Source organism: Gracilinanus agilis, chromosome 2 (assembly GCF_016433145.1).
Source record: "Gracilinanus agilis isolate LMUSP501 chromosome 2, AgileGrace, whole genome shotgun sequence".
Taxonomy (NCBI): Eukaryota; Metazoa; Chordata; class Mammalia; order Didelphimorphia; family Didelphidae; genus Gracilinanus; species Gracilinanus agilis.
The window spans coordinates 339,328,317-339,353,863 of record NC_058131.1 but is presented as its reverse complement, the minus strand read 5'-3'; the positions used below and the strand labels follow the sequence as shown (position 1 = coordinate 339,353,863).

The following is a 25,547-nucleotide window of genomic DNA, read 5'->3' as shown; positions in this document are numbered from 1 at the left end:
AGTAATTTAAATTTTAAATTTACAGTAATTTAGACCTAACAGGAAAGCCTCAGAATCAAATGTAAACCCAGGAAGGGCCAGCCTTAGCTCATACATTACAGAGCTCCAAATTCATTATAAGCAGGGTTACCCTGTATGTATATTAGTCATGAGGAGATCATCTCTTATAGGTGAAGTTCCCTTCTAGCTATGACATATGCTCTCCACAAACATTTATTTTTTTCTATTATGTTTAGGTACTGAGCTAAGCACTATGGGGAATACAAAAAACTTTAATACAGTCCCTGTTCTACTGAAAATATTCTGACATGTGTACAGCTAAGTGTAAATGTGGTATATGATAGTATAGAGAAGAAATTTAGAGCTCAGTGCAAATTTGAGGAAGGGAACAATGGGAGAATCTGAGATGACTTCATAGAGGAAATTGCACAAGTTGCACCTTGAAGAAAAGAATTCTGAAGGGTAGAGATGAGGAGGGAGCACTTTCCAGGAGTGGCCTCTGCAAATGCACAGAAGTGGCAGATGGCACATTGAGCTCAAGGAAGTTCAGGGTCTGCGAAATAAACCAAAAATGTAGGCAGAGGAGGACTGTGTAGGACTTAAGTGGACTGACTGACCTGGTCAGACCTGCATGATAGGAATAATATTTTGGCAGCTGTTTGAAGAATGGATGGGAAAGAATAAAGGGAGGGAGGCTAATTAGAAAGCTGTTACAATAAATCTAGGTAAGAGATGACAAATGCTTTAAATTAGGGTGGTGGCCTTTGGAGTGGAGAGAAGTGGGCATTTTCAAGAGATGTTGTAAAGGTCAAACAGCATGATTTGGCAACTGAAAGGATGTGGGGGTTGAAAGAGAAGAGTCAAAGCTGAGTCTAGAGTTGTGACACTGGCTCCTGGGAGTTTGGTAGTGGCATTAAGAGAAACAGAGGGGCTGGAAGGGCCAGCTTTAGGGGAGAAGATGGTGAGCTCAGTTGTAGACACACTGAGTCTGAGATGCTGTTGGATATCCAAGTGATGGTCAGCAGGCAGTGGTAGATGGGGATTGAAGTTAGAGAGAGATTAGAACTGATTATATAAACTTGGGAGTCATCTCAATGAATCTCAGATTCATGGACATAGATGGGAGAGTATGTAGATATAAAGGGTATAGGACAAAGCTTTGGGGGATGGCTAGATGGTGCAAATAGATAAAGTGCCAGGCCTGGAGTCAGGAAGATGTGAGTTCAAATTTAGGTCCAAATACATTTTCTGTGTATTTGTTTGTCTGTGTGACCCTGGGCAAGTCACTTGACCTCTATTTGACTCAGTTACTTTATCTGTAAAATGAGGATAATAATAGTACCTACCTCCAAGGGGTGTTGTTGACTGCATCAGTTGAGATAATAATTGTAAATCGATTAGCATAGTGCCTGGCACATAGTAAATGCTATATAAATGAGAGAAGGAAAAAGAACCAGCAAAAGAGATTGGAAATGAGCTGTCAGGCATATAGGAGAATTTTGGGAGACCAGTGTCACAGAAGACAAAGGAGAAAGTAACCAGAAAGGTGAGAGGGTCAATAGCATAAAATGTCTTAGAAAAATCATGGAGGATGAGAATGTGGAAATATTTGACTATCGGATTTAGTCATTTAAAAGACACTGGTGAATTTTTGGGAAAAAGTTTCAGTAGAGCAATGGGTTCAGATGATAGATTGTAAGTAGTTGATAAGTAAATAGTAAGGAAACAGAGGCAAGGGGTATAGATTTCCCTTTCTTAGAGTTTCACTGTTAAAAGTCAGGCAGGGATAGATTCAGAGCAGGAACTAGCCTGGGGCAACTTGGGCCTTGCCCCTCAAGAGTGTGGAAATTTAGGAGATCCCTTCCATTGTACTTTCTCTGCAAAATGAAATAGAGTTCATTGCTAGCTAACAAGAATAATTAGCTCAAATTGGAAAGCCACCAGATCGCTTCTCCCAGAGGGGTGCCCCTTTGACCTCCTTAGCCTTCCAATTGGAGTCCTTGGTGATATTGGCACTATAGTCCTGAGGTCTGTCCCACCATAGGGCCGTGTTTCCTGAGCTCCTACTTCCCTCTTCCTTCCTCATTTGCCACAGACTGGTGTCATGGAACTTGCTAGGGTACCAGAATTTCAAGTTTTAGATCAGCACAGGATCAGCTTGGAAGGCCTAGATGGGAATGGACAGGATTGAGGGAATGTTTTTTAAGGATAGGGGAGACCAGAGTAAGTTTATAGATAACAGAGAAAGAGATTGATAGGTAGAAACTGAAGATGAAAGAGAGGAAAATGAAAAGGAAATTATTCTACCAGCAGAATGGAAAATTGCTCCCAGTTTTGAGGGCTCCTAAAGCCTCTTTTTTTTTTTTTTTTTTTTTTTTTTTTTTTTTTTTTGCATTACAAATTGCACCATAAATAATGAATCCTCCAGGTGGAGGGCAGCTGGCTAAATTGGCAAGTAGAATAGGCTTTTTAAGAAGAGAGACTATTTTGTCTTTGTGCCCCCAACTCCTAAAACCTGGCCTTATAAACAGTAAGCTTTAATGTTTGTTGACTTGGGTTGTGTTGCTTTTAATCTATTCCTTGATGCAAAGGAAGAAACACTAGAATTCACTGGAGCCCCACTTTTAGTCCAAAAGGCCCAAGAAAAATGACTTGAGTATGAATCACCAGATGTTCTATCAGTTATCATTGGTTGTATAGAGGTAGGTGAATGGGAACAGTGAAAGCTAGAAGGCCTCCCTCTCCAACCATCTGCCAATTTGTCCCTTTAGTGCCCTCCCTCAATGAGTTCCCGAATCCAGATCATGCCAACTGAGGAGACTTCACCCTCTGAAATGAAGTGACAATGACAGGTGTTATTAAAAGAAATTTAATAGTTTTAATTAAAAAATCCATGTCCTGTGAAGGACACTGCCTTTTAGTAGCTGCTCTTGTCACAGGTCCCCATCTGACATGCACAGTGCCCTGGGGACCAGACACACTATCTCCATATAGTGAGAAACCACCAGTTAGACTTCAAGGTACAACATTAAGCCACCTCCATACAATATCAAAGATCGGTGGTTGTCTTTAAAAAATGTTTTAAATATATTACTCTGTTGATTACCAATTTTTTTTTACACAAAGTTGCTAATGCAATATACAGTGTTCATACAATTCTTTTCTCACATAAAATACATTTTGTTAAGTGTTTTATATACATCAGTGGCTTCAGGCCTGGTGAATTATTTATTGCAGGGGGCTAGGTATCTTCCAACTCTACCTGGATGCTCATATCCACACACCCTGCCAAACACCACTCAATATGCCTCTCTACAATAGGTCTATATTGTAGGCCTAGAGTCCATTTCTGCACTCACACTCCTGTTAGAAAGGCTTCTGTGGTTTCCACACCAGGCCTAATTTCACTGCTTGTGTGGTAGCTCCATTCTCGTACTTAGATGTTCACTGGGGCCTAAGCAGAGATCTAACTCTTACTGGATGCCAAAGGAGTGAGGAATAGGCTTGTTTGATTATAGCTGATGAAAAATTAAATAAGATATCCCTCTGGTATCTTATAGGGGTAGCCCTTGAATAGATGGTCCTTGGACTATTCTGAAAAATACCATCATGTTCTGTAACAAATCTAGAAGGAGGAGAAATCTGGAAATAATATAGTTTAATTTTGTACATAGCAAACTAAAAAGAAAAAAGGTTCACATTAAAAAAATTATGGCTTAAAACTATTGATTTTGGTCAACCAATTGGCAATATTATTTTTTCTTTTAGTGAAACAAAATTCAAATTTAGCAAATGCTTATTAAGTGTCTACTCTGTCCCCAGCACTGCATGGGGGAGATAGATATAAAGATAAATAAGATGAGGTACCTGCCCTCATGGAGCTCACACTCTATGAATAAGTTGGAAGGTCTTGGTAGTTGACTTAGGACTCCATGAACAGTTCACATAACTGCCAGCACTAAACCCAAGGCCTTAGTGGCCGGTAGTCTGTGACTGTGAACTTGACAAACTCTCTCAGTCTAGCTCCTGGCCAGATGAGAGCTCATACTTCACGGATTAAAGGGTGTTATAGAGAAAGGCAGATTGTTTCTATTTCTCAGTTATCTGCTCTAAAACATAAATGTATTTATAAATGTTTTAGAGTAGATAACTGAGAATAAGAAACAACTTGTCATATATATAGAGAGAGATATCAGCATGGATAATCTATAAATCTCTTTTGGCTTTGGGGTATTCTTTTTGCACCTATGGTTGAATGTGGGTGTTTCAGGTATTGGGAGAACTCATGATTTCACAATTCAAAGTATAAATAATGGTGCCAGTGCTATAACTTGGAAGGATCTGGTAAAGTGTCCAACTTCTCCATCCTTCCCCCCATTCCTCACTCTAGGAGAGGAGGCAAAGTAGTTTCTCTGATGACAGGAGATGCTTCCTTGGCAAAGATGAAAAAACCTTTGTTCAAACTCCTGCTAAGTCATATTAAACTAAGATCCTCGGTGTTAACTGGAGCAGGAGACGGTGTCGGCAAGAATTTAGGATCATACTTTTAGAACTAGACTTTTGAGGTCATCTAGGACAAGGGCCTCACTTAAAGAGGAGGGAACTGAGGCCTAGAGAGGTTAAGTGACTTGCCCAAGGCCACACAGGTAGTAAATGTCAGAGATGGGATTCGAAGTCAGGTCCTGTCACTCCAAGTTGCACTCTCCTTCCAGAGCTGGCTGCCATCGTTGAACTCTTAAGTACTGCTCTGATCCAGACACTGTCATGCCGAACCCACTCCAGGAGGCAGCAATGGTTTTCCTTGTCAAGCTTGTGCTGACTAGCTCAACATTGATTCTAACACATGAGAAATAAAAGGAGAATGCAGAGAGAAAGCCACACTGACTCAGGTGAGGCATTTGTGAGTCTGGAGCTGCAGCTCTGGTCGGCTACGACGTAAAGAAGTCCTCCATTTGGGAAAAGTCCAGTGATACGATGAATGCAGAAATCCGTGAGGCTCCCCAGTTGGGGCAGAACTGAAATGATGACACATTGGGTGGTGCCCAATAAGGCCACATTTAAAGTTAGGCAAGCCTCATCCACCTGCAGCCATGGCTTGGTCTCTTTTTAGCACAGCAGAGTTCTTTGTTGTATGCCCCACAACAGGAAGTTCATCAGAGAGCCTGTTGGTGGGCTCCTATCTCCTGATAGGCAAAGGCTCCGGTTATTGATTTGCCCAGCTGCCAGGGAGACAACAGGGCCCTGAGTGGCTCCATTGTGTTCAAGGGTTTCTACTTTGCATTGATTAGGCACAAGGAAAAAAAACTAGGCTTGGGGGGTCTTTGACTCACCTGGCTTTTTGCTAGTATCACATCCCCCTACTTCTAGACCCACTTATAGCAGAAGCTGGACAAGCACACTTCTTCTAATGCCCTTGAAAGAAGGAGGTCCTTAATCCCTGATGCAAAGGATTGGGTTCAGAGCTCTTCCTCTTCAGGGAGTTAGTGTTGTCCCATGGCAAGGGCACCCTGGAGAAGCACACATAATAGCTGCCCAGAAGGAGATGTAGTAGGTAAGATCATTGTTCTCTCAACCCCACAGTCTGGCAGAACCTTTCCTGTGCTCCCCAACTTAAGGTTCAGCCATAACCTCTTTCCTATCACAGGACAGGCACGTCTGCAAGTCTTCCAAGAGAGTTGGCTTCATCCTGGAGATTGGGGGCCAAGAAAACCCTTGGAGAGCCTCCACCTCATCCCCAGGTCCATCTTACATGAGAGGCACTGGACAAGTCTCAGACTAGGGAGTCTAGAAGCAGACATGTAGGATAGCCATGCCTTAGAGACCCTGCAAATTTAGGACTAAAATCATCAGGTCTGCCCTTAGCAGCTACAGATATGATCAACTCCTGTCTCTCTGCTGCTATACATTTTTGCCACCTTCTCACCCAGCATGGAGGTCAGTCTGGATTGAGGCCATCCATCCATTCTTCAAGACTGGTCTGCAATGAATAGTATCATGAAGCCACAGTTTTTGGATTAATCCCTCTCCTGGTCCTCTGGGCATCTGGATACTTAAAATGTCACTCTGCCCCATCTGTTCTATAGCACAAACAAGGCAAAATTGACCATGAATCCCAGCTTCTGGGAGAGTTGTGGCTATCTTCTCTGCCTTATCTTTCTTTGAGATGCCCAATCCAAGCTAGTCTCTTTGGGGTCAGGATGCTGTCCACCTTCCTAAAGTAGCAAGTTGTCAGATCATAACTCAGAAACCCTGAGCTCTCCCTATTTTTATAATTTTATAATTATTTTATATTTGACTCTATGACTCCCTAAAAGGCCTTTGCCAGTCCTTGACTTCTACCTCTCTGTCTCAGGTCCCTGAAGACATGGTCTCAGCTTCTGGAGTAGTCTGGGGTTCTGAGGGTCAGCTAAATCATGATGGCAAAGGGCTGTGAACATAGAAAACACAACGTAAAGACCCTCAGGCCTCGTTATTTCATGTCCAGGCTGCATATAGGGACTTGTTGGCATACTTGCACACATGATACTTATACACCTCTGGAACAGCTTCTTTTTCTCTTTTTTTCAGAGCCCAGGACTCCCCATCTTGCCTAGGCTGAAAGTGAAGCAGCCGTTCATTGCAGATCGTAGGGCTAATCAGCTTGAAATTCTGATCTGCTTGATTTTTTCCCTCACCTGGAACAGTTAGCCCCTCTTTAGGCAGCCTGGTGGGCCTCTGTTCCAGAAGATTTGCCATATTGATGTTAGTCTGTGGGTTAGACACCCAAACAACTTAGCCCACTAGCCTCAACCCCTCCAGCAGCAGGAACTATGGACATGCACTGCCACCACTCCTGGCCTGGAACTGATCTTTAGTAAAATGTTAGTGCATTGGCTTGAAGAGAAATTTGCTCATTGACTCAGGAAATTATGGTACCTTAAATCTGGAAGGACTCTTAAAAGACCTGTAGCCCAACCAGAGTCTAATGAGGAATCCACTCTATGACATCTCCAACAAGTTGTTCTGTGACCTCTGTTTGAACACCTCTAGTAACGGGAACCCTACTACATTCCACCTTTATGTCACTCTAACTTATGGAAAGGGGGAAGTATAAAGGGACAAATATGTACTTGTTCCTCAAACCCTGGAAACTAGGACTTGGACACCTCCACAGAGCTAAAAAGAGGTAGTTTTAGAATAAATAAGTCTGTCCTGCTTACAGAGTAGAAAGGAACCATGTAAAAGTCATCCCCCACCCCTTGCCCCCAAGGGTTGACTGAGGTTGAATATACAAACAGAGGCATACCTAACCCTCACATCAGGGAGAATAATCAGAGAAAGAATTATGGACTGGATGGATGGTGGAAATGACGTTGGGGCAATTTCCCTCCTTTTTTGAAGCCCGGATTCCTTTGGGACACAGGCAACCTAGCAATTCCAGTTCTGCAACTAGCTAAGTCCCTTGTTGCCTTCCTGCATGCTGTGCTTCCTGAAGAGCCACTGAATAAATGGCCTTGTCAGTCATATGCACCACGCTTGCCTCCTACCTACCTCCTGCCACCTTAAATGAGAACCAAACACTTTTCTATTCGGATGAATATCATCAGTCCTGCCAGAGACTCCATCAGTGCAGACCAGTGAGTGTCTGTGTCTCCCTAACACCCTACATATCCCATGCTTACAGTTCCCCAGGAAAGAAGCTCTGTACCCACAACACAGGGGCATAAAAATAAAGCATTTCAGTGTCTTGTATTGACCATTTACCCCAACCAGGGACCCTGTTTTTGTTACCAGCACCTGAAGGTCTGGGGACATCAGTATTTGTCCTTTTTAAAAACTAAAGGGGTTAGTTGGGTGCTTTCAGCTGAATCTCACTCCTACAGAGATGTTCTTTATAAATTGGCAACATAAGCTCCTATTTCCCTAGGCTGGAGTGTGGAGAGGAAGAGAACTCAGTAACCAAAAATTGGTCCCCAAGTATCAAGAGCTGGAAGGAATTTTAGAGATTGTCTAGTTTATCCCATTCATTTTATAGATGAGGAAACTGGTCCAGAGAATTTCACCAACCTGCCTAAGGTTACCTAGGTAATAGAGCCAAGATTCAAGGTCCTGCAAATACAAAACCCAGTGATCTTTCCCTTACACAACCGTGCCTTTTCCAAATACCATACCCAGTCCTTGGCAGACAGGAGGCAATATGAGACCGTCCTTGACTGGAAGCAAATATAATTTCCCCTTGATTTTTAATAGTCTCCAAAGATTTTCTTCCTTTTAAAATTTTGACTTTCTTTAATGACAATCTAAAGAGTTTATCTTTTATAACTTTGGGTCTTTGAACTTTCAAAAAATGTGATCTTTCAATATAATTGATTTTCTTTGTAAAAAAAATGTTGATTTTGTAGATCTAACTAGCAAAAATTCAATGGGAAGTTTACAAGATCTAATGAGATTGGAGCCACCTGGTTTGGTATCTCTGACATTAGACTCTCTCATGGGGCCAGTACCAGCAGAGCAAGCCATTGTCTTAATGGAGTTAACAGGGTACCTTCTCTGGGCAATTTCTCATGGATTTTTACCTGCCTTGGAACAATATGCAGAAAAGAGCCCCTACTGCCAGCAGACCCTGACCATTGTTATGAAACCTGGTCATTCATCTATTCACTCAACAAACACCAAGCATTTACTATGTGCGTGGTGCTGGATCAGGTGGCTATTAGTCCTCAACTTCCAAGATGGCTCAGGGTGGTTGCTTTGATTCTATTAATTAAGGGGTATTCCTAGGGAGACCCCATGAGACACGAATACCCTTGAGTCACCCCTGCTGAACGTAACCATGGACTCATCCATAGCTAGGGCCTTGCATGGTCTGGAGTTGGACCTCTCTCCTGCCACGGGTCTTGAGCTGTGGCTCCCACCTTAAACAACCTGTGGCTGTCCCGCTCGCATCCTGGGGCAGCACCAGTTACTCACATACAAAAGTGAGCAGTTACATGCCCAGGGCCCAGGCTGGACACGCTCCTTCCTCTTTACAGCTACCCACCTTGGTCTTTGGCACAAAGGGGAGCACAAATGGTTTGTGCATGTGTATGTGTGTATGCGTGTATGAGACACGTAGGCGTTCGAACACTAGGACTGGCAAGTGCTTCCCAGGGTTCCTCCTGCCACATTTCAGACATCTGGCAGTCACTCATCTGAGGCTAATGACTGGTACTCTTCATTGCAGATTGGTGATAAGGACAGCCAGTCCAAGGGAAGCCCTCGGGGGTGGGCAGTTCAGAGTGACACCAGGATTGAGGACAACTGTGGAAAAAATCTTCCTCTTCGTTCTATTTTCCATCCCACGTGGCTGCCCCTTAGGTACTCCTCCCAGGTCAGGCTCAGGGATGCTCAGTGCCTTGACCGTGACCAGGTCCTTCTCCCTCCTTCCTGGGTCCAGGGGCATGGCGGCAGCAGGACTAAGAAATCCGGCAACAGCCTCGGACTTTCTCCTCCATCTCCTCCATTGGAGCCTTGAACTTTAGGAGAGGGGGGTCCCCACTGGCTACTGTGTAGTAGACAGAAGTCCCATTGGCACTGTAAGGAGAAGTTCTTGTTCCGATCAGGGGGGTCTTGCTCTCACTGTTGCCCTCTCCCACCCCTGACACCCCACCACCTAGGTGGGGGTTCAGAAAGGGGTGGCTGAGGAGCTTGGCCGCTGCCCGCTGCCGCTTCAGCTCTGACAGCGTCTGGTGGCTGGATTCTTTGTATACGTTCCAGGGCTGCGGCATGTCCCGGAGGCCAGGGCTGCCGTAGGGAAGAGATGCACTCAGGCTGTAGTCTGGGACCTCATGCACCTTCCAGATGTCGCCATTGGCAAGAGAGTATTGGTGGGTGGTGGCCGGAGCCCGGAGTCCATTCTGGATGGGCATGTCCCCATTAGACAATGAGTATTGGTAAGGGCTGACTGGACCCCGGAGGCCATTCTGCATGGGCAGGTCTGTGTTCCCCAGTGTGCTTTTGGTCATAAATTCAGAAAGAAGCAGCGGCTTTTCCAGCATGGTGTTCTGTGAACAAGGGAGGAAATCATCAGTCATTAGTATCATCCAATTCTGAAGAGGCTTTGAACAAAAAGGGATTTAACTCTATTTTGGCTCCTACATGCTGGGAAATGATGAACAAATAAATGAAAAGGATGAATGAAGTCCTTATGCTATGCAAAGAACTGTGCTGAATGGTGAGGGATGGGTATCGGAAGATCTCTGCTTCACTTTGAATTGGGGAGGCTCAGCAGAGGGCTCTACAAGCCCACCAATATCTTTAGGAAAACTCTAATCACAAACATCCCCGGAGAACAGAGAGCCCAGGCAGCTCAGTAGATTCAGGCTGACTGCCCAGCTCTGCGAACTCCTTGGCTTTTAGTGAATTAAAAATGCTCAAAGAGAAATTCCACAAAGAATCATTTTAGGAGACAATTCTGTGCCTTAGAGAAGTACTCTCCATTCATCATCAGATCTCGTGCTAGAGGGCACCTGAGAGATCACCTAGCTAACTCGATCATCAACAGAAGCCCAGAGAGGGAAGATGATTTGCTGAAGATGTCAAAGATAGTAAATATCAGTGCTGAGACTTGAATCCAGGTCCTTTGACTTCTCCTATACCCTGTCCAATCACAAGTGCTTTATAAAATAAATGGTCCCAAGTCAAATAGGAGAGCTACAGATCTCACTTAGGGCTCTTTATCTTGTAACTTCTATCCAAAGCTCAGACAGCTAGGTGGCCCAATGGACAAAGTATCAGTTCTAAAGTCAGGGAGACTCCTCTGTCTGAGTTTAAATCTGGCCTCAGACACTTGCTAGTTGTGTGACCCTGGACAAGTCACTTAACCCTGTTTACCTTGGTTTCCTTATCTGTAAAATGAGTTAGAGAAGGAAATGGTAAACTGCTTCAGTCGCTTGGTCAAGAAAACCCCCAAATGGGGTCAAGATAAGTTAGATATGACTGGACTTGGACACAGAACCCAAAGACCAAATATTATGGAAACTACTGAAATTTTATTAAAATGTTAGAAGACGTGCTCATTCAAAAACAGCCAGCTGTCATTTTGTTCAAGGCAGGAAATGAAATCACAAATTAAATTGAAGGCTGATGGGCTTTTGTGGAGTAGAAGTCTGGAGAGCTGTGTTTGAGTCCTGACTTCTGTGGCCTTAAGCAAGTCACATGACTTGTCTGGGCCTCAGTTTCCTCATTTACAAGATGGGGCAGCTGAACTAGATGATCTATGAGATTCCCTCCAGCTTGCACATTTTATGATTACACTCTTGTTTTATTTATAATTTAGTCAAAATCAGTTAATTTTTCTAAATGCTACCCTGGAACAAACTGACAAATAATGAGAAATACCAGATGGTCAGGCCAAAATGGGACTCTGAGAATGGATTAGTGGAATAGACACTGGATTGATTTTTGGAGGACCTGGGCTCAGATTTTAACTTTATCAACTTTGCTGGCTTTGTGACCTTGTACACTTCATGGAACCTTTCTGGGTCATTTTCTTCATCTTCAACATAAAGGAGTTGTACTTGACGTATTATTAAAGGGTTAGCCTTTCTCACATTTTTTGGTTTTTAGGATCTCTTATGCTCTAAAAAGAGCTGTTGTTTATGTAAATTGTAGCTATCAATATTTACCATATTAGAGATTTAAACAGACACATTTTAGAAATATTTATTCATTTAAAAATTAATAAGCCCATTACAAGTTAACATAAATATTTTTATAAAAATAAAATTTCCAAAACAAAAAAATTTAATGGCCAAAAGGGCATTGTTTTCCATATCTGGTAAATCTCGTTAATGTCTGGCTTATTAAAAAACAACTGGATTCTCATAGTTGCTTCTGTAGTCAGTTTGTTATTTTAGTTATGTTATTTTATTTGTAACATATTATTTTAAATAATATGTTATTTTAGTTGACACATATAGAAAATCTGGCCTCACCTGGATATGTAGATGGAAAAGAGAGGAGTATTTCAATAGACAAATAACATCTTAGTACTATGAGAAAAATAGTTTTGACCTCAGGAAGCACTTAAAGAGTTTTGAGGACCCTCAGAGATCCTGAGAGCACAAATTAGGGAACCACTCTATTAGATGATCCTTAAGGTCCCTTCTAGCTCTAAATTTATGATCTTATAACCTTATTAATTTTTGTCAAATATGAGTTGGCATGGCCTAGTAGACAGAAAGCCAAGAAGCCAGAAATCTAGGGGCAACCAGGTAGTACAGTGAATTGAGTGCCAATCCTGGAGTCAGAAGGACCTGGGTTCAAATCTGGCCTCAGACACTTTCTAGCTGTATGACCCTGGACAAATTATTTAACTCCAATTTCCTAGCCCGTGCTGCTTTTCTGCCTTAGAATCAATACTAAGACAGAAGACAAGGATTTAGGGAGGCAAACCCCAGAAATTTTGGGTTCAAGTTTCCTCTGATTCACACTGCACTCTGGGGCAAATCACTTAACTCCCAAGTGCCTCAGTCTCTAGGACTCTAAGTGGAATCCATTCCTCCTGGGGAATTCCTATAGTTAAGATGAGTCCAAGGTGGAGGAGGGGAAGATTCAATCTGAAAATGTTTGGTCTAAGGGTAGATCTTCTATAGAGGGGCCATGGGAGCATATAGACATGGAAGAGTGCCATTAACACTGATAAAGGGAACCAAGCCAGTGAAATTTCAGACCTTCCACCACGTAAAAGTAAAAGCTTGTTAGAACACCTCTTTCAGAAATAACAAATTGCAGCATTTTCCAAACTGTGTTTCTACCTAGCCTTAGTGCGATGGAACTAGGAAGAGATACAACTAGGGTTTCCATAAGAAAAATGTCAATACTCATAATATTTTCCCTTCTAAAATGTTAAGTGTGAAATTATATATACCAAAAATGCTTATTATATGTTGCTTCTCCCTCACCAAAGAATGTCCTTAATTTCCTTTATTTTGCTTTAAAATTCTCTGAAATCTTTTTTTTTTTTTTTAAATCTCAGGAGTGTTCCCCTATGCTCAGTTTCCACGGGCAAACACTTATGTTTTCCATCAATAATACGAGGTATTCCAAATGTCTTGAGCCTAAAAATTAAATGGCACCAAGACATTTGGGACACTTTGTATTTCAAGGCCCGAATTATTGCATGGCCAAATCAAACTGGGAAAAGCCTATGGACTAAAAAGAGAAAGCAAGAATGGCCCAACACCTAGAGAAGCCATATTGTAGGGCAGACAGCAGGGGGCGCTGTCCTCCCACATTTGCACACCGTCCTCCAGATGGTTGGTCTGTGTCCTAAGTCCTGCTAACCAAAGCCTGGAGATTCATTTGCCCTGTTGATGCTTAGTTTTTCCATGTTTTTAGTATCCTACCTATGCAGACTATCCAGGGCAGAGCCCTGTGGAGACCCCCTGTCCCTTATACTCTTCCCAATTCCTCCAACAACTTCCCAGAGCTAATGATCATTGAAATGAGTGTTAGAAGGGCTCTATCTTCTTCTGACATTGGCAGTCTCAGGTGTCTTAAATGTTATTAAAGGCTGATACGTGCCCATTAACCAGCTCAAACTCATCCCCCTTCATCAGCCTTAAGTCTCAGTCCTTATCCTTAGCCCTTTACCCTCCATTTTCTTCATAGACCATTATATCTAATTATTTGTGAGCTTTGACCAAGCATCACTCCGGCCATGTTCTACACCTGCCATAGTGCCCTGCTTCTTCCAGTTACTATGGGAATAATAGACAAATCAACACTGGCATCCCTTCTGGGAAAGGTACATCAATTGACTCCTTCTAGAACTCCTTGTCTTCCCTTTGCCTTCCCAGACCAAAACACCCTCACCTAACTAACTTTGTTCTATACAGTACGTATCATCTGCCCCTGTTCAGCTTCAAGCGACTTGAGTGCAGGGATTGTCTCACTTTTCTATTTGTATCCCTAGTGCTTGATTAGTAAAGGCTTTCTTATTCAATCATTCATTTATTTATCCATTTATCACCCTCATTCTGTCTTTCTCTATTCTTTCTCATTCTATTTCTCTATTCCTCCTCTAACCCTTACCTTTGGGCACCCTGCTCCTGTTCTTTTATCCCTTTATCCTTATGGCTCTATCTATCTCACATTCTCATCTTTTATCCTCTCTCTATTCCTCACAAACCATCCTTATCCACCTTCCATCTCTCCCCCTGATTCTCCATCCATTCATCTTTTACTTTCACCATCCATCATTCACCCTTCATCTTTCACCACTTTACTCTTCCCTTCCAGCCATTATCACCCCAATTACTTTTTTTAAACTCTTAGTGTCTTAGAATCAATGCTGTGTATTGGTTCCAAGGCAGAAGAGCAGTATGGGCTAGGCAATGGGGGTTAAGGGACTTGCCCAGGGTCACACAGCTAGGAAGTGTCTGAGGCCATATTTGAGTCCAGGACCTCCCAACTCTAGGCCTGGCTCTTAAACCACTGAGCTACCTAGCTATCATCATCAATTAGCTTTTAAAAGAAAACTAGAAAAAAAGCCAGGGGAGCAGGGAATTGAAGAAAATGGATTAAGAATGATTCAGAGTAGTTCTTCTATAAGAGAGTCCCAGGATGATTAGGTAAAAGTTATAGGGAGTCAGAATTTCTTTCAATAGATTAAAATCTACCCTTCTAATCATGGTATAGTTGTCATGAGGAAATAATTTCCCCATCCCTGGAAATGTTTGAGCAACTATCAGGAACAGTAGAAGAGGGCATCTGGACAAGAGCACTGAATGCATAAATTTTAGGGTCTCATCTAAAACAAAGGCTTCAGGACAGTTCTCCTTACCGGATCCTTGTTCTCTTGATCAGAACGGGTCTCTCTGACATCCCCATTGTAGATGGAGTTTCTCTGCTCCTCAGCAGCGGAGGCCCTCTGCTGCCACACGATGGCCTCTTCCTCATACTCTTTCCGGTACAAGTTGGTCCTATCTGAGAGGCTTGCCCGTCTCACCACCTTCCTGAGAAGACAGAGAGAGAGTCCCTAGCCCTGGAATGCTAGGAGGGTAGGATGAGGGGCGTGAGCCCCCAAAGGCAGTCCCAGCTGTGCCCAATCAGGGCCCACTCACCCTCGACTCCCTGCACTGGACGTTCGCCGGCTCAGGGAGGACTTGTGCCTCAGCTGGGACTTCATGATCACATCGTGCTTGTGCTTCAGCTCCAGCAGCAACACCTTGAACTCTTCTTCCTCACAAAGGTCTAGGGAAAACCATCTAGAGTTAGGCTGGGCACAAGGGATGAACCTTCTGCCTGACATGGGGCTAAGGGACCAATTGCCCCGATAAAGGATGAGGAAACCCAGCGAAGACTTGAAATAAATTCCTGTAGAACCATTCTGACCTTCTCAGGAAAGGGGGAGACAGGGAAAAGCAGGCTTCTTGCTTTGCCAGGGACTAAAAAGGGAGGAAAGAATGTTGGATTTTGAGTTATAAGACCTTGATCCAGATCTTAGCTTTGCCACCTTTGCTGTATGATCCTGTGCAACTCACATAGCTTCTTTATTTTTTTTAAGCCTGTGAAATGGGTATAATAATACTCGTAATAGCTACCTCAAAGGTTGTTGTGAATATGAAAATGAGATCATATACATAAATTTTTGTTAAGTTTTGTTTCTCTCTCTCCTTTATATAAAGCATTTTTAAACCATAAATACAATAAAAATACCAGTTATCATTATTCTAGAGGCAGTTTGATATAAGTGGAAAGGATTAATTGTGGAGTCAGAAAAGTCTAAATTCAATCCCAGCAATGCTATTGGTCTGATATAGGTTTCTTAGACCTTTCCAGGTTTCCCATCTGTCAAAAGAAGGGGGTTGAGTTTCCTTCTAGTCCCTTCCAAATCCTATGTTCTAAGTTTCATTGTTATTAGGATACAGAAAAGTAGGAATAAGCCATTGGGTGATCAGGACCCTCCAGAACTGACAGCATTTAAGAGGAGGGGAACAAAGAAACCCATATGATCCCAGAATGAAAGAGAAGAGTTAAGAGAATCTGACCTATTGGCATCTCATCCATGGATGTCCGAGCACTGAGACTGGCTCCATGAGACACCAGCAGCTCTGCCATCTGCATCTGAAACAAAGAGACAAAGCCACACTGATAACCAGTTCCAAGGAGCTTGCCCAAAGACCACACATGGGGCAAAATCCCGGGCACCCAAATGGGACCCATGGGAGTCTTACATTGTGACCAGGGCTTGTCCCTCTCTGGAAAACTTCTCATCTCCCTTTTCTGCTCAGGGATCAATACATTGTAAACAGGGATCTAATAAAGAAGCACTGCTTACTCCAAAGAAATAAGGGAAGAGTAGAATGTCAGGCACCAGGACAGACAAGCGTCACAGTAGGGGATGGTGCATAGGGAAGTTATTCTTCATGGAAATCTTCAGATTCTCCCTAAGCTGCCACCTACCCTTAGCTAATCAAAATGGCCTTCTTGAGAGCAGATAGGGGACTCGGGGGATTGAGAGCCAGGCCTGGAGATAGGAAGTCCTAGGTTCAGAGCTGGCCTCATACACATCCAAGCAGTGTGATCCTGGACAAGTCACTTGGCCTCCATTGATTAGCCCTTATTACTTTTCTGCCTTGGAACCAAAGCATAGTATTGATTCTAAGATGGAAGGCAAGAGTCTTTTTTAAAAATGCAACAGCCTTGAGACCAAAGAGTTTGAGAACTATTGCTCTGTAGAATGCTGAGTGCTGACTTTCAAGTGAGGAAAAAGGATCCAGGCATAAACTATCACCAAGGAAGAAGCTACTATATTTTGGGAATACAGAATGGGGGTGGGTGGGAATAAGAAGGTTCCCCTCCAAATCCTTTTAGCCACTGGGAGATATTAGGTGTGTTTGAGGGGGTCAGTTTGCCCACCATTTTTGGTGTGTGTCTTACATGCTGTTACTACTGGAGGTCTAGGAGAGAGTGGGCATCAACACCAGGCAGAAGAACTCTCAAAATCCCTGATCCCTGAAACTCCACCATTTATTTTTACTGTTATCCTTCCAATACATTTAAAAATTAACAAATGTCTGTGTGTAAAATATGTTTCCTCTAGTTACATTTAGCCAGATGGCATTTCTTTAAGATACAGATCTCATATTGAGTAGAAGTGAACATGCTCAAAAATTCAGTCCCTGCTACTCTGGAATAATGGGAAATTAGGAGAGAAAAGTAGACATTTAAAGGTTGATAGAAGTTGTTAACGGTGGTATAAACATCCATTTCCATTACAAACATTAATTTCCAGTGGATTTGATTGGAGGGGACCTAAGGATGAGGCGTCATTAACTCCCACCATGCAAAGAGGAGAGCTGGGGGATGTACCTGGCCCCAGAAAGCAGCTGCGTGGAGAGGCTCCCAGCCATCCCAGTCCTTGACGTCCACTCGTACTCCTTGATCAAGAAGGAGCTCCGCTGCATGAAGGAATCCATTGGCCCCAGCAATGTGCAGCTAAAGGAAAAGGGAAAATTTTATGGATTATTGGGCCTTGAAACACTTTAAAAAGCACATGAAATCACATTTTCTAGGATTCTTTAAATTTACCATTATATCATCTACAAAGAGTGATAGTTTAGTTTCCTCATTGCTTACTTTTAATTCCTTCAATTTCTTTTTCTTCTCTAATTGCTACTGCTAGCGTTTCTAGTACAATATTAACCAGGAACAGGTGGCATGGTGAAGCAATGCTGACCTCAAGATATTAGTGGGTAGGGGAACAAAGACCCCAATGAAAATCAAGAACAGAGTTGTCAGGGGTAGAGGAACCAGGTCATAGGGATTGAAACCCAAGCAAAGATGTCAGGGTTGCAGACAGTGAATGGCCAGATGGCAGATGTCAGAGCCAGAACAAAGTGACTCATCACTGGGAACCAGGGCCAGATAACAGGAGAAAAGAAAAGGCCCAGGAGGACTGAGCGGAAGAATAGCAAGAGTCAGATCCTGGACTGGGTAATGCAGCACTAACCATGTTGAATGAAGGCTGCTGCTTTTGCCTCTGCTCAGAGCAAGAGCTAAGAACAGATGTGGGCTAGACTAAGCAGGAAGGCGAACCAACTTGTACAGAGATATGGAAGGCAAAATCTTGGCTATTCCCTCATTGGAAAGACTTCATCAGAATTATGTCATAGTTCTCCTATAAAGCTCCATTGTGAAGATCTTGGGCTTTCAAAGGCCAGTTAGCATGGAGCAAGTGGGACTTTGTTTCAGGGTGCCAATATCTGCAAAGATAGGGAGATATACTTTTCCCCTGAAGGACTGACATTCCTAACATCTTTCTCTGAATTGTGGTAATCCATATGACAACCAGACCTGGACTACCACCTCAGGTTCCTTTTTAAAATTCTTACCTTTCATCTTAGAATCAATACAGTGCATTGGTTCCAAGGCAGATGAGTGGTAAGGGCCAGGCAAAGGGGGCTAAGTGACTTGCCCAGGGTCACACAGCTACCAAGTGTTTGAGATCAGATTTGAACCTAGAACCTCCCTTTTCTAGGTCTGGCTCTCAATCGACCAGGCCAGCTAGCTGCCCTCCACCTCAGAGTTTTATAGCATCCTTCTCCTGGGTCCACTTTCCCTAAGCCCTGTAGAGGGACAAGGGCTAGACTCCCCAGAGGAAGGACCACTGCTCTCCCAATACAACTGAACTTGCAGGTCTTTATGACTGCCATACCCTCCCTTTCTCCAAATGCTTTTTCCATAGGCATAGTTAAAACTAGTTAAGAGAATGCTAGTAGAACATATATACTCTAGAAAGTCCTATCAAGATCAAAAAGCTTCTAGTAGTGAGCCTAGCAACAGATTATATGTCTGTCATCTGATAATCAGCCTAGCTAAGAGAGGTCATTGCCCGGTTAAGAAGGCTGAATTTATTTGGCAATAAAAACTCAGAACTCTCTACTAAGGCTTGGAAGGGTTTTATTCTTGTGTCATTGATAAAACCAGAGTTTTTGAATATTGAAGTATGAACTATTTGGGCACATGATCCTCTTTTCCCTTTCCCCAGTAGACTGGAAGCTTCTTGAGAACAGGGCCTAATAAAAGCCATATTTAGCTTTGTATGTCAGCAGCGAGGGACCCTTCCCCATCTTATAGCCCACTAAAATGCTAAAGAGCTTGGTGGTGGAGATAAGGCCATGGGGTGTTCTCTCCTGTCAATGCCCTTTCCCCTTCTTGGCTGGACATTGACCCCCCCCCCCACACACACACACACATCCCATCACATGTATGTGAGAACGAACCCAGAATCCCTGTTCTACCCAAATCCCAAGGACCACTCACTTCCTCCCGATGGTGGTAGACAAGGCCACTCTAAGTCCCCCAACCTGTGGAGTGGACATGTCTGTTCATACCACTTAGACAAGTAACATATCCCAAACTACAATCCTTATAGTCAGATGGAGTCCAAACAGTCCTAAGGTCCTCTGGACCTCACCTTCTGCCCTGCTGTTATTCCCTCCAGATCTCTGGGCACTGACATCTGACCTGCTGATGTACCTTAAGGACACCCGAACCTTGCCATTCACCCCACTGCTATATATTTAGGACTCCTCAACCTTGCCATTCACCCTGCTACAATACACTTAGGGGTCCTGGTCCTTTACATCCTGCTCTGCATTTGAACCCTCTTGTATTATCTCTCCTAGTTAGCTCAAGCCCTTCAGAGCAGGGACTGTTCTCAATTTTCTATTTGTGTCCAAAGCACAAAGCATAGTATTTCTGCATAGTAAGCACTTAATAAATGCCTTTTTCATTCATTCATTCACTCATTCAGGACCTAGCACAGCATCTCACACATAAGAATGTTTAATAAGTATTTGTTGTTTGTTGATTCAGCATGTCTCTCACCCAAAAGCTTCATGCTTTCATGTTAGTGGCTGAGATGAGACAGGACGGCTGCCTGAATAGTTCACACTGTAGGAGGAGATGCTGTGGAGGTTTGGGCTGACATTCCCTGTGAGCTCAAAGAGAAAGGGCTTATACACATTCAAGTGCCAGCAAACACTTCAAAGCTCAGTGTGACTGGTGCTTCTCTTATGTGGGCAGGGGCTACCCCACAGTGCCAACAGCTTCCCTGCCTGGGCATCAGACCTTTGAATGCACTTTCATTTCAATTATCTTATCTGACCTTCACACCTTTCCTGTGAAGGAAATAAGGAGGATAATAGGATTTATAACTGGAAGAGAATCCAACTCTCTCATCTTACAGATGAAGAGACTGAAGTCCAAAGAGAGGGAGTGACCTTCCCAGAGTTAGTGCCCAAGCTGGGATTTGCATTCAGACCCATAAGGAAACTTATGAATGAGAAGCAGGATGCTACTGTGGAATGAGAACTGTTCCAGGAATCAGAAAGCCTCAGATCTAATTGCAGCTATGCCACTAATTAATTAGCTGTGTGACTTTGATTATTTTACAACCCCTCTCTGGGCCTCTGCTTGCCTTATCTACAACATGAGGAAACTGGACTAGAAAATCTCTGAAATCCCTTCTAGTTCAAAATATTCTATGAACCCATACCTTAATCCAACCAAAGTCTTGCAACCTAAGATTATTTTTGGCTTCCCTGCTGAGAGCAGGGCTTGTAAAATGCTTTGTATCTGTATAGATAGAGTTCATCTCACATTACAAAATCCTCCTGTTATGCATAGCCCTGGCATCAGCCATTGTGGCTGGCATGGGCTATAGTTTTTGGGATCCTGATGGCCCCAGTCCAGGACTGCCACTAGTAGAGACAGATGGGGCTCCAGCTTGGGCTGAGACAAATCTGCTCACCAGAGTGGCTCCTTGAGCATCAGTCCAGTCCAGGTCCTGACCCGCTGCAATCATACAGTGGATGTCAGTGATCATCTGTTGTTCAGGAGCTGCCCGCATCTCATTGATTTTCTCTTGAGTGATGCCTGAGAGAGCAAATCAACAATAGACATATTAAAAATGTTCTAAATCACTAGGAAACAGAGAAATGCAAATTAAAGAAGATCAGATTGGTAAAAAAATGACACTGTTGGAAGGGCTAGGGTACTAGAGTATTTAGATACTCTAATACAGTGTTGGTGGAGCTACAAATTGGTCTTGCCCTTCTAGAAAGTAATTTAGAACTATATCACAAAATTTCTAAGCTGTGTATACCTTTTGACTCATTGATATGACTACCAGGCCTATGAGAGAGAGAGAGAGAGAGAGAGAGAGAGAGAGAGAGAGAGAGAGAGAGAGAGAGAACCGATATGTAAAAAAATATATAAAATATTCATAGCAATATCCATTTGTGGTGGCAAAGAACTGGAAACTAATGGGTGCTCATCAAGTAGGGAATGGCTGAAAAAACTATGGCATATGAATGTAATGAAATATTGTACTGTAAGATGATGAAAGGGAAAATTTCAGAGAAATCTGGAAGCATTTGCATGAAGTTGTGCAGAAGGAAGTAAGCAGAAACAGAACAATTTATATAATCACAACACTAGACAAATGAACAATTCTAAAATACTTAAGAACTTTAATCAATGCAATGACCAATCATGATATCAGAGGATCAATCATGAAGAACGCTACCCATCTCCAGGTTGCAGAATGAGATACATTTTTGGATATGATCAATTTGAGGAGCTATTTTGACTCAAGGGTTTTTTTCTTTCATTTGGGTGTGGGGCTTTAGGAGGGAGCAAGGGCTACTAAAAGGGTTACCAAATGAAAAAGAAGAAAAGTAAGAAGAGAGCATTTCAACATTTTAATATGCATAGAAGAGAACAGAAGGCAGGTCAGTAGGAAACAAAGGCAAGCAGATCAGATTTAAAAAGAACTTGTTGAAACTAACAATATATGTAAAAAGAAAAGCAATTTAGGTATAATTATACATTTGCAACTTTATGTATAATTCTTTTTTGCTATTTTTATTTTCTATATGGGCATGCTTATCATGTTTGGGATTGGTTAAAAAAATCTTAAAAGAGAAAATCAGGTTCATTCTGGATACTATGTCCATTTGATATCTAAACCAAATCAATCTAGCTGGAGAAAAGTAAGAAATCCCAAATGGTGTAGTCTCTCATCTTATCATTGGTATTATAGTGATTTGTGAATATCCAAGCTAATAATGTCTTGAGCTCACTTTTCATAGTATTCTAACACCTTTTATCAATCTCCTAACATGCCTGACGACATCTCTAAGACATAGATAGCTCAGGGATTATATCCTCACTTTACAGATAAAAAAATGGAGGCCTAGAAAACTAAGGTTGCTTGATCAAGGTCTTATAGTGTCATCAAAAGAGCCAAGTAGGATTAAAACCCAAATCCTCTAGTTCTGTGTTCTTCATTAATTTGGTTTATAATTCTCATATAATGTAATTTTTCTTTTTCTCTTTACATAGACAAACACAAGCACATACATTTATAGACATAAATATAGTCACATTCACAATCAGAAATAGACTGGTGCTTCCTTTAGGCCCAGAGATCAATGCATTCTAGTCTTGTTACCATTGTATACACATTGCTCTCTTCTCTGTACCCACCCTGCCATATACACAACAAGGGAGCTGAGAAGAATTTCTGCATCTCCCTACTCCTCACCCTGATATGCCATGCAAGTCTCAATCACATCGAGGGTTGGTTCATCTTCACAGAGGTCATAGGGCATGTTTCCATCTGAGTTGACTGCAAGCAAATCTGCCCCACTGCAAAAAGAAGTTTTCATGTGAGGACCAGATGTTGGGAATTATAAAGGAAAGGCTCAGTCTTCCCTTTAAGCATGCCTTTGCTTCCCTTCTCCCTCCCCATACTCCCCACTTCAGATTCAGGAAAGCAGATCCTAAAGGAGTGGGTCATTTAAAAGCTATCCAAAAGCTGTCTAAGAACTGTTTATGATAGACAGCTTTCTTCCCTCTAGCCTTTCCCCTCTCTTAGGAAATAGCGATGGAAGACTGAGAATTTACTCTTACAATAGCCAAAATGAAGCTATAAGGCATCATTAAAAAAAACAACCTTACCTTCTGCCTTAGAATCAATACTAAATGTTAGTTCAAAAGCAGAAGAACAGTAAGGCTCAGGGTCATACAGCTAGGAAGTATTTGAGGGCAGATTTGAACCCAGAACCTCTCATCTCCAAGCTGGGCTCTCTATCCACTGAGCCACCTAGCTGCCCCAGAAAGCATCATTTTTAAAGGTTATCATTATTCTTAGTTCTTTATATGTTTCTGAGATGGGTTTTACTCCAATGGGGCTAATGACTGGCATTTCATAGATTTGGTTCCTAGCGTTCATAGAAATGGGTAGGGATCAAGCTCTCCATTAGATTCCTTCTTTATTCCATTCAGTACATGCAGGCTAGTTATTGTCTCCAACCCCACCCCACCCCCAATACCCCTAATAGACTCTCTCAAGCCCACCACTCTTCAGTGAAAGGTCTCTCCAGTCACTATTATAAGTAATTAAGAATGTGCTTGGGTTCAGGGTTAGACACAGATCAGGATTAGCTGGGGGGTGGGAGAAGCTCATATGGGATGTGATCACTTGGGCTGTGTGAAGGAAGCTCATCTGGGAGTATGATCAGATTTCCATCTTGCTCAAGGAGTGTTGCTCCTAGGGAAGTGGCTTGGGTTCTATGGGTGCAGTCATCAGGGAAAGGAAATACTCAAGGATGGTATAATTGGTGTCCTCTAAATTTTAGTGTTCTAAGATCAAGCCTTGGTCTCCCTGCCCTAGTTATGGCATTAATGTTCACCTAAGCTATGAAGGGAGAGGGTGCCTGATTGGAATGTAACAGAATAGTAGGGAATAATGTTGAAGAGGAGTAATGGCGGAAGGTTGAAAGGACTGAAGTTTGGACCAAAATGTGGTAGGGTAGAAAGAGAACTAGATTTGGAGTAAGGAGATCTAACACCAAATCCCAGTTCTGCTGCTTTTCTACTTTTGTGACATTAGGCAAGCTATCTCCCCTCTCTGGGCCTCAGTTTGCTCATCCAAAAATGAGATATTGGACTAGAGGAAATCTAAAGCCATTCCCAACTCTAAATTTTATGTGCATGTGATGACTGCCAAGGAATCTTGATCAAATGATAGCTGACAAAATATGTAAGAACTGCAACTATGTAAATGAAAAGATCATCCAAAGAAAGCTGAACTCGGAGTAATTAAAAAATCAATGATGGCTTCGAGAAGAGAAAAGGAAACATGGCTCTCTCCCCTGGGCAGGGCAGAAAATGGCATCCATTGTTAGATACAGTCACTACTGTTACTTGATTATTTTTCTTTGTTACAAAGGAATAGGAAGAGGACAGGATCTATCCAGAGAACGATAGTGATATAAAAACAAAAGGTATCAATAAAGCTTGGTTTTAAAAAGCAATGTTTAAGATAGGATAATCTGGCAGCACAGGTAATATAAACTTGAATGGATGGATCAGGTTTGGCAGCCACGGCCCCCCTGTACACACACACACACACACACACACACACACACACACACACACACACACGTCCATACGTCCATACGTCCATTCAGGCTTTGTGACAGGTGCATGTGAGAACAGATCCACCCTGCCTAGGTGTATGCTAGAGTCATTCATCATCCTCTTGTCTATGTGACATCTGCCCCATTTTTGCTCATCCTGCTGTTAAATGCCTGCAGCAACTCAAGGGTTATGCCTCTCCAGGCTGACAGGTCCTCCTGGCACTGGGATGCTGCATGTTGGCCAGGCAGAAGCACAGAGTAGCAGCTCCAAAGGACATGAGGTTGAGTTCTGGCTGTTTCTTCATAGCCTTCGTAAAAAGCTCTGCATTCTAGAATCTCTTCCTCAAGTGATTGTGAGCAGATTCTCAGATTAGAATTTCCAAACACCTTCTGGCAAAAAAGCAATGTGGAATTCGCATCATGTGTCCATCTTGTTTCTTTCAGCCTTGACAAATCCAGTGTCATTTTTCAGTCTGTAACCTGGGGACCCTTCACCACACCCATCCTCCTTTGAGGCCTCATTTTGACATGACAAAGATAAGAAGGTTCTTGAAAAAAAGACCCTATCCATAGACTTATTTATTTAATTATTTTCACCAATGATATGTAATAATAAATTTCCACATAAGTTTTCTGAAGTTATATGATCCAAATTGTCTCTATCCCTTCTTCCCTCCCCTCCTGGAGCTAGCAAACAATTCAATCTGGGTGTACCAGTAGAGTCCAAGCTCTGGAAAGGCCTTTGGATCTGGACAGATTGCAAGTATGAACTTGGTAGTAGATAATGCACCAATTATTAGAAAAAGTATAGTCAGGGGACAGCTAGGTGACTCAATGGATTTGGAATGAGGCCTAGAGAGGGGAGGCCCTGGGTTTAAATCTAATCTCCAGTACTCCCTAGATGAGTGATCCTAGACAAATCACTTAACACCCATTGCCTAGCCCTTACCACTCGTCTGCCTTGGAACCAATATACAGTATTGATTCTAAGATGGAGGGTAAGAGTTTTTAAGAAAAAAAAGAAAAGAAAAAGTAGAGTCAATTTCATAGAGTATCATCATCACACAGGAGATTAATTTGTTCAATTAT

At 42.6% G+C, this 25,547-nt stretch overlaps 1 protein-coding gene across 1 annotated transcript in view; it reads right to left on the bottom strand.

Moving 5' to 3' along the window:
• Nucleotides 1-9,303: 9,303 nt before the first annotated feature.
• PPP1R16B (protein phosphatase 1 regulatory subunit 16B) overlaps nucleotides 9,304-25,547 on the bottom strand; it is a 154,110-nt gene continuing 137,866 nt past the window's right edge. The window contains exons 5-12 of the mRNA XM_044664319.1: nucleotides 22,580-22,683; nucleotides 20,783-20,907; nucleotides 17,338-17,463; nucleotides 16,014-16,089; nucleotides 15,087-15,216; nucleotides 14,807-14,978; nucleotides 9,888-10,022; nucleotides 9,304-9,821 (exon numbers count right to left, since the gene is read on the bottom strand). Of these exons, the coding sequence (XP_044520254.1) occupies nucleotides 9,435-9,821; nucleotides 9,888-10,022; nucleotides 14,807-14,978; nucleotides 15,087-15,216; nucleotides 16,014-16,089; nucleotides 17,338-17,463; nucleotides 20,783-20,907; nucleotides 22,580-22,683 (1,255 nt within the window). The 3' untranslated portion in view covers nucleotides 9,304-9,434. The remainder of the gene's footprint in view (nucleotides 9,822-9,887; nucleotides 10,023-14,806; nucleotides 14,979-15,086; nucleotides 15,217-16,013; nucleotides 16,090-17,337; nucleotides 17,464-20,782; nucleotides 20,908-22,579; nucleotides 22,684-25,547) is intronic.